At 44.2% G+C, this 9620-nt stretch overlaps 1 protein-coding gene across 2 annotated transcripts in view; it reads right to left on the bottom strand.

Moving 5' to 3' along the window:
• Positions 1 to 317: 317 nt before the first annotated feature.
• LOC144146836 (monocarboxylate transporter 1-like) overlaps positions 318 to 9620 on the bottom strand; it is a 49251-nt gene continuing 39948 nt past the window's right edge. For both annotated transcript variants that reach the window (XM_077678770.1, XM_077678769.1), the window contains exons 4-5: positions 5347 to 6222; positions 318 to 2352 (exon numbers count right to left, since the gene is read on the bottom strand). In XM_077678770.1, the coding sequence (XP_077534896.1) occupies positions 2183 to 2352; positions 5347 to 6222 (1046 nt within the window). In that variant the 3' untranslated portion in view covers positions 318 to 2182. The remainder of the gene's footprint in view (positions 2353 to 5346; positions 6223 to 9620) is intronic.

Raw genomic sequence — 9620 nt, 5'->3', positions numbered from 1 at the left:
AGAAGAGCGCTATGTTTGCGAGGTAGTGTACAATGTTCTGCAAAAAGTGAATACGGACATACAGAAAACAGGAACCATAAAACATAAAAACACGTAAGCACAACAACAGGACATAAAAATAAGTAACCACAACAACAGGACATAAAGGACGTGTCAGGTGCAACAATAGCAAAGGGAAGGTAACTGCACATTTAAATATAGTAGCGATAAACGCGGAGTAGTAATCTCAGACAAGTGTATTACAAAGCTGTTAATTTAGCTTTGAGGGGACGTTTTGTGCTTAACCGTAACACGGAGCCATTTGGCGACGCGTTATGAATCACTATTGCATCAGGAAAAAATGAAATGGTAAATGCTGGCATCCTATCACTAACCCGCAAATGTGTCTGTTGTGAATCATTGGAGATTAAGTAGTGTGCATGGGTTTACGCAAAATAGGTCTAAAGCTTGGGTGACTGTAGAAACCGTGGAGTCTAAGAGAAATGCCAATAGGGCGTGATTCAGGGTAGGCAAAGAGAGATAACGTTTAATCCCGGATACCGTGGTTATAATAAAAAATTGTGCAGGTATGAATCAAGCTGAGGTGTTTTAGGTAGAATAAAATTGTATGGCTATGCGGGCGTCTGAAAAATACCAGTCCAATAATGCGTTATATTGTTTCGGTCGTCCTGAGGTAATCGAAGGCATGTTTTAGCTATGGTGTATTCACACATCGAGTTGCGTCAAAGGTAACCAAGGGTCCGAGATACTGCACATGAGATGGAATCGATAATTATTTGTCTGGATGGCGGTGAGGTGAAGGGAATGCCGAGATATATCCAACGTAATTGCGAACTGATAGCAGATGCGTTATGTAACGTAATTGAAAAACCATGGCACGCTAACTAGTTCATGAGCCACTTTCATGAGAACATAGAGCAATTGAGCCACGTCCGCCTCGTAGGCTCAAATGTTTAATGGTTTTGGATTGAAACTAGATGTAAAATGTTTTATTTTCAATTGAATCGTGGAATGATAAATGCAAAGGCTATTTCAGTTAAAACCGTTTCTCCGAAACAAAACGTAGAACAATTTTTCAGGCTTCCCACCCTATTTGTTCTCTTTGGCATGGCAGTAGATTCACCCATATAAAAAATCCCTGCCACTAACCGAGCGCTCCCTGTTTGCTCTTGGAGGTAAAACCACCGACCCACATAAACACACATAAAAATAGGCATTGCGTGAAGTCATAACTGTAAGAGATGGGCTCTGAGCTTTGTTTCCTGCTTTTACGTACCTTGTACGAACAGGTGAGCAACTGTTGAAAAAACTGAAGCCATTTGCTCCTAGCTGGGGCGAACTTTTTTTAAGTATCTATTTGTAAAATGAAAAAAACACTGGTTAATCTGATCTACTTGTGGGAAAAAACCCTGCTCGGGAGACATACGGCGCCCGTTCGCTACTGCGGGGAATGTTTGAGGGGTATTTTGGAATACTGCGTACCAGAACCAACGTTATATTCAGCATCTCTCGTGACCCCAAGCAAAATTTCTTTTTTTGAGCGACTTTACCACCGACCAAATACCCTGCCAAATCGTTCCAACGGTACCCGTTGCTACTGTTCTTACAAAACTTCTTTCCGTAGCAGTTGCATCACTTTTGTTTGAACAAAACAGAATAGAGGATGATGAATCATACTGCCGCGCTTGACAACAGTGGCACTCAGGGTTACTGAGAAATTAAGTTCCCTTAAACTTCAGCTTCAGTTCTCACATCACTACTAGTTCACAATAGGAAGCAAAAAAAAAAATCTTCCAAGAAAAAGTACTTCGGAGACGCTCCAGCGGGTAATTTCAATACTTTCATAACTGTTAGAATTACTGAATCCTACTAATTGTCCTGCAATAACTAAGCTAAATAAGAGCCGCTCGTTTATCTTTTTGGTTGTGGTTGGGATTGGCAGAACAACGCGGCCCTTTCCCCAATTTAAACGGCCGACTATGCGTCTAAATAAACTAAGTGCTCAGTTTATGCGGTACTAACCAGAAGCAAAACAGAATTTTTCAAATGGTGTACGACGCTCCAACTTCTTGAAAGCTATAGTTTTACCTGCTTCCAAACATAGACAACAGAAAAATGTCTGCGACATTTATAACGCTGCAAGTTATAAGTGCTGTTTCAGGTTTTCTTTAGGTGCCGTGAGTCACATTTTTGTCATTTCAACCCCGGTTTCTTCAACTTCATTCTCTGGCTCTTTCTCTTGCAGCCTGAGGCTGTAAACAAGGGGAGCGTACAGTAAGACCATAAGTAGATGCATCCCGCACAGAAGCCAGTACATGTAATCGTAGGAGCCTTTTTCATCTCGAAAAATTCCTGCAAAACAAAAACACAAAGGGAAGCACATTGTAATAAAAACAAGACTCCCGAAAACATTTACTACATTTGAATTCCAAAGCAAAAATAACGTGCAAGATCAATTAAAGGAGCACTGACACCAAATTTCGGCGTTAATATTATTGCACAGTTCGCTTCCTTTACTCAACAGAATACCCTGGCTGAAATATGAGTGGCCTGCGACACGAAGAACATGACAACATTGGATCTCATTTATTCCGGCGACGGAACAGCACGTGGAGCGACACTCAGCGAATGGACATACGCGTGACATCACCCCGTGGTAGCCAAAAGAAGTGAGGCGGACAGCGCTCATCAAAAACTTGTGCCGTCACTTCACGCGCGCGGCCCTGCGAGCAGCGAGTGGGCGCCGGTGCATTCACAAACGCGTGCACGTAGCCAGAGCTACAGGCATAACCGTTGCCTAGAAAGGCACTGTTTGCAAAAATAAAGTTCCACAGACGGGAAAGGAAGCGCTAATAGCGCGCAATCGCAGTAGAAGTCGCCATCAGGACTTTTATGGAAGTGGTCATGAAATTTCCGCCGCAATGGTACACCTCAGGCAGCTGAGCCGTTCAGCTCCGGCGGCGGCGCGGTCGAGAAAACGCCCCCATGTGACCTCCGCAGTGTTTTGATGTCCTCACAAAGCGGTGAGGTCATGCCGGGATTTTTCCATATGTGCCTTTCGGGATAAATGCGCGGGAAATTGAAACAAACGATTTTCAGGCCATTCAGTGCAATAAATACCGCCCGCTCAAGTATTAAAGTGCTGTTTCGTGTTCGCCATACTGTTAAGCATCAATAAAAGCAATAAAAGTGGAACATAAAATTTTCGTGTCAGTACTCCTTTAGCCCGCCGAAACGTTTGAGGTACGAATGGCGCCGATCAGGCAGGTGGGCAAGTCTATTCGACGCTCAGGGGTCCCCGACTGGCTGAATTTGTTTTACTGTGTGAGAGTCCAGCGAGAGCACATGTTTTTGACGTCCCAGCTGATCCTAGACAAATTCCTACATGTCAAAGTGGCATTTAGAAGTGCATTTGGCATTTTTCTGCCTTTCCTCTTAGTTGTTCTGCCCTCCGACATGTCGGATTTGTTTGCGCTGACAATGTTATACATAAAGCGCAACGAAAATGTGGCTGCAATCGAAATTGTTAAAATAATTGGACTGCTAAGCTGTAAGCGACACCCGCAACGATTACCCGGTGGCGTCACTTGAATTTTTACACGTTGTGCTACAAAGAGTGAAACCGGAAAAAAGTAAAATTTACGTAACCACACTTTCTATTCTGTACAGCGGCATTAGCGACTCTTTTATGTCGTTGTTCGTCAGGCCCTTCTTGTGGCGTCTTTACTTTCCGTGGTCTACCCAGGGTAGCCTGTAATGAACTGAAGGAGCTGCTATACCGGTCTCCCTGTTTATGTATGAAACCGCGGTGACATTACTACGCGATTTCTATGCTCTTTGGTACTTTTGTACTCGGAGTGGCTTACGCAACCGTCATCCTTACCGGCACGCCTAGTCCACTGGGCAGGTATGTGCAAGCTGTCAGTGAATTTGAACGCCTTCTTAATGGTGATAGTTTCTTTTCTGCTGACATCGGAACGAAAATTTGCTTGAATGGGAGAGGTATCTTATACCGGCCGCCCTTTTTATATATGAAAGCACGGTGACGTTACTACGTAATTTCGAAGCTGATGGGTACTTTTGCACTTGAAGTAGCTTAAGAAACTGCAATCCTTACCGGCATGGCCAGTCCCCCTAGGTAGGTATGTGCCAGCCTTCTTAACGATGATAGTTTTTTGTTGACATTACCACGAAAATTTGCTTGGATGGTAGAAGTATCCTCCTTCGCATTAAAACAAATTTACGGATTCTGCACAGCACTGGAATCCCCAAGGACCTTTTGAAATTACGCCTCGAACAAAACGAAAGGGCCTTGCAGGTAAAGTCAATTTATTCCTAGGAGCTTCTAATTTCGAAACAAAGTCTTGTCGCGGTGCAGGTGCACAATATGGCTGCATTATAAAAATTACAATGACTGCGAACATTGCTAAAGTATTGCCCACGAATCTTCATTTTATCGTTACCACATTAAAATGCCGAACTAGAGTTTGGGAATAACGATTACTCTTACGAATGTGCAAAATCCATTTTACAAGATTTGTTCCAAGCCTAAAATCAAATCAGTATTTCGGGGAAAATGCGTATTATTAAGCGTTTTTCATAGGTTGTCAGCCTATTTAGTTCGTCACTAGGCGAAGCCGAAGAAGAGAAGCGCCATGGTTACCTATCTTCTAAGATGAGGCACACGGTGTAAAATGCTATGGCTCGCCAACATGGCTGAAACATACTAAATCATCGCCACATCCATCATGCTTTGTACGATTGGTCTGCTGCCACGCAAGAATTTATTCATTTTAAAACAAATTTAGGAAAATAGAAAATTAGAACAAAGTCTAAACACATTCAAAGTGCGAAAAACCAATCGCTATATTTTGTAGTGACAAACATGGAAAGAAACCCAATTTTGTCCTTTGCTCTAACACATTACCCTCCAAAGCTTGAACCGTATCTTTGAGGTTGCACGCACACGAAGTGAAAGAAGCTAAGGAGTGAAATCAACGCCAAGCCCGAAATGAAGAACCTGGAGACTTTTCTGGCACGCCCTATTAAAGCATGCGAGCTCATGTAGGCTTTAGTTTTTTATTCCACACAAAAATGAGCAAAATATCACCCCGTATCTGCTTGCCTCACGGCCAATGTTTACGAAACACTACATGCTCAGCCGCCCCTACCGATTCGAAGACCCTATTTTTCCCCAGACACCATTTCCTTCCCTTCTCACACGACACATGGTGAGTACAGTTGAGTTGTGTTCAGTTCAATCCAATTTCCTGCATATAGAAATTTATTACGACCATTGAACAGCTGAAAAAGAATGACGAACCAGATTTCAAAATTGATGCTCACCAATGATCGTTGGGTTGATGAGCTGGAGTGGTATCAGTAGGAACCCCGTGGCCGCCATGTACATAGGCACCTTTGCGGGGCCGAAGAATTCAGTCATTAACGAACACCGAACTGCACTCACTGCAGCAATAAAGGTTATCAGGAAGCCATCGACGACCACGTAGGACAGAAGAGACGTAGTCAAAGGAACCGTCCCGTAAAACAGGCTGAGGAGAACGAAGCATGTTGTCGCCAGTGTAGGTCGGCTGACGATATTCTTGTCGGCGAGCAGGGGCACTCCAATATAGCCAGCAAGTTCACCGATAGTCGCATAGCTGATAGCCATGTTGGCATCATGTCGTGAGGTACCCTTGTCGAGAGCGTAATCGTCGATGGTTGAAAGGAATGTCGTGTACCCGTAGATTTCGACAACAGCGCCAAGAACTACAACGTAAAAACGAGCTTCTTTCATAATTGCCAGGTTTTGCCGTAGCGTTAATGGCTCTTCTGTGTCATTAGCAATAGTCAAAGTTGAATGTTTTGTAATGCCGTTGCAACTCTCCAGGTGTGGTTGTATACTCCCGCCAAGACCACTGATTACTGATATCCTCTTGGAATAGATAGCTTGCAACCTTTTCCATTCACGGCGTTCAGTTTTTCTAGCACGTATCCAAAGATACAACGCTATTGCTGTCACATTCATTAGGAGACCGCTGTAAATGAGGATCGTCCCGCGAAGACCGTACTTGCTGTGTAATGCAGCGAGAAGCGATGGGAATACGAAAGCACACACTGTGGTTCCTGCGTCCCGAAGTCCGCTTGCAACGGACAGGTACTTGTCGAAGTGCATGCCTAGGACTATCATTAAGCTCACCAGAACTATACCAGCGCCTGCACCTGCAAGAGAAGAAAGCAGCGCAGGAATCAGTGCCACTAAATCTCCAGTTGCGTTGTAATAAAAAAAGAGAAAAGGGTCTTGTCGCTAACATTTGGCGGATGTTTCGTTCGCTTTGCTGGAAGACACCAAAGACGGTCCCAGAAACGTTGCCGGGTCTGGGTTTTTCAAAATGCTCTCAATGTGACGTCAACTCGTTGCGCGTACTGTCTCTAGAGATGGGAAATTGAAGTTCATTACAAAATAAGTACCACTGACATGCCACTGCTCTTCAAATACGTACATCCAGAGCCTTCGTCAATAAAATATAAGGTTGTTTTCTATTTGGCAATAAAATTGTTTCTTTTGGGGGCTTTTTTGCTGTGGCCGGAAGTGATTCAACACAAAATGAGGGGTTGCGCGTTCTTAGCACCGGAAATGATCGGCCTGAGCACCAACAGCAAAGTGTGGCAAAATGTGTCTGGTATACAACGCACAGTCTGAAAAAGATGGCCATCATTCATGATATCTTTGTAGTCTTTCACTCAACTAACAAACCATCGTAGCTGTGCCAATAAAAGCTGGTGCCGGAGTTCTCAGCAGTGGCAGAGGTTTAAGAACGACGATCTCCGTCGGGGGTTCAGTATAAAATCGTCAGGTGCGGATACCTGTAGTCATTTTTTGTACCTTAAGAGGCGGGACGGTGCAATGAGGACAGTCACACAACTTACAACTGATGAAAACATAATTTAGGAAAAACACCTGGGTAAATGCATGGAGAACAGTCTTCAAAATGCAACAAAAAGGTATCAAGTGGGGTTGTAGAAAATCAATGCCACAACCAGTTGCTGCAAAAATATCTTTCTTGAGAATAATATTGCCATTGGGCAGAGCGTCAAGCGTACGTCTCTTCCCCCTATTATGTTTCCTACACTTTGTATTTCGAAACATGCCGTAGCCAGCTCTTCATTATGAACAGCTCGATATACGTTCTCTATCAATTGCGCTAGGCTTAACCAATGCCTATATAACCCTGCATAAGGTAGTGCCACTTTCTCCCACAATACATTTTAAATTATGAATTTTCTGCGCTCGCTTTACGCTGTATCTGCTGTGTTTTATGCAGGAAACTTTAAATATCACCACTTACGATGGGTGGGTTTGGTACTCACTAGCAAAAACCACGCATTCCGAGTGTTTTGCGGTCAGGACAGCGTACAGCACCCTAAACCTAATACAAATTATTTTCAAATGTGACAGTTTCACGACGTTTGCTTTATCTACCCCATTGAGCACGGAATACCCGGGCCCATCTCTTAGTATTTAAGATGCATTACAATGATTCTGCCTAGAATCACGTAATTTTTGGTCATGTCCTTCCTGAAAGAGTACCATCAACTGCAAATTGGCCTTCATCATTATGGATCAATTCTCAGAGATAGATATACACGGGTCCTCCGCGATGTTTGTAATAAACGTACGATGGTTCCGTACAGTTAGCTCCTAACGGCCCGCAAGTTGGCGCGGAATGCAGCTAGCACAAGAGTTTGATGGGTTGGGAGTGAGCTCTACGGACACAGAATGACGGCAGTGCACTTTTGCAAAAAGGGTTGTAAGGAATTCTCGAGTGCATTTTTGATCTGTGGCATAACCACTCGCTCTGACGAGCTTCGCGTTCTTCATGAATTTTATAACTACAAAACCGAAACTATGAGAATTTATGGTAAGACCGCCGGAAAGTGTTTTAACGAGGTATGGCATTTCATTGCAAGTGGATGTGAAAGGGACCCTGGAGAAGTAATATTACATGAACGACATGGCTGGGACTAGAAAAATGACCACGGGCTACCGGGATATATACTTTCGGGGAGTTGGGTTATAGCGTGGAGCTATGGAAAAAACTCAAAAAAGTCTCGTATGGTAACGTACATAGCCCAACGGAATATATAGCATGTTCTGGGGGTCAGCAGGTTTCCTGTTTAAAGATACATTCATTATTCTTCAATGAGAAAAAACTGACATCTGATGTATATCTCACGCGTGTTGCACCACAAGCACATGGGGGTGTGGAATGAGTGAATAAAACATGTGGCTGCCGAAAGCTTTGCGCTGGCAATTGCAGAGTAGTCCCCATGTAGACATTTCCTTCAGGTTACTTGAATAAAAGTATATTGACTGCCCTTCTCAAGGCGCTAAATTAATAGAGAAGCCAGAACCAAATTTTACGGATTTCAGAGAATAGCAAAGTAGCCGCCCGGCTAAATAGAAAAAAATACCAATAAATACTGTGATGCAGGAACATCGCCGTACTTTTATTACAAAAATCCCGGTGGACACGTGGAGTTAACTTCTGCTATCTCTGAAAATTGATCCATAATGATGAAGGCCAATTTGCAGTTCATGGTACTCCTCCAGCACCAGGACTGTTAAAAGCATCATTCCGGTGGTAACATATAAGAAAAAAGCAGACAGCTTCCACGTACAAACACGCCTGCTTTGGCGTGAACCATAACGATACACTGATAGATTTTGAGTTAATACGATACCCTTACCGGTCTCACTGCTTGAAAATCAAGCCTCGGAGTCGGCGTGCTAACCATGCCACAAAAAAGGGCGCGCATCGACATCGTACCGGTAATCTGCTCCCGGTGTTTACGTATGTGCTATTTCCGTATGTTTCATTACGGTCTTTTCAGGCTGTGTTCAGACTACCCACGCAAAAGCCATATCGTGACGTATGGACGTTCAAAAACTGCATGTCGTGCAGTTCGGTTGGTGGAGACGTGAAAGGGCGTCATTATTTAAAGTTATGACACTTGCGGCAACAGTCCGAAGGCAGCCTTAACCGTATTTTCTTTCGTTACCGTTTCGACTCGCTGCATTGCTTACCGTAATTTTCGTGTTCCTATGGAGTGCAGCCGTGGACAATTCAAATACGAACCGCGGAAGGCACCGCCGAAGATACCGGTGCCGTCACGTGGGAGCTGTCGTGGAAAACACATGCACATGCGCAGTAGCGATGTCGGGAGCGAGGCTGCGTAACCCACTGCGATGTTAAAGCGTACACTATACCGACGTGTTGCCTTCTCCTCGCTCGCATGCTTGCCTTGTCGCCATGCCGCAAGCACTGAAAGCACTACCGCCGCCCCAGCTCAGGGTGTTTGTCTGGCTGAGAGCGATGCGATAAGTAAGTGCTTGCAGCTGCGGCCAGTGTTTGCGTGTGAAATGCGTGCACGCCCTCAGAAAAATTTAGCTCGTCATGATGCTTTCTTGGAAAAAAGCAGCGCACAGAAATGGAGACCAGAATAAAAGCGTACCGGACAATTTCTGATGGCACTGCACTGTTTTGGTTAGTGGTTGAGTGGCTCGTGAATTGAACAAAAAGCCGGCATCCAAGAACACGCCTCTGTTTGACGCAGTA

The sequence above is a fragment of the Haemaphysalis longicornis genome, unplaced genomic scaffold, assembly GCF_048455015.1.
Source record: "Haemaphysalis longicornis isolate Haplotype H1 unplaced genomic scaffold, Haemaphysalis longicornis Haplotype H1 scaffold_7, whole genome shotgun sequence".
In the NCBI taxonomy this organism is placed as follows: Eukaryota; Metazoa; Arthropoda; class Arachnida; order Ixodida; family Ixodidae; genus Haemaphysalis; species Haemaphysalis longicornis.
This window is presented reverse-complemented; position numbering and strand designations above follow the sequence as displayed.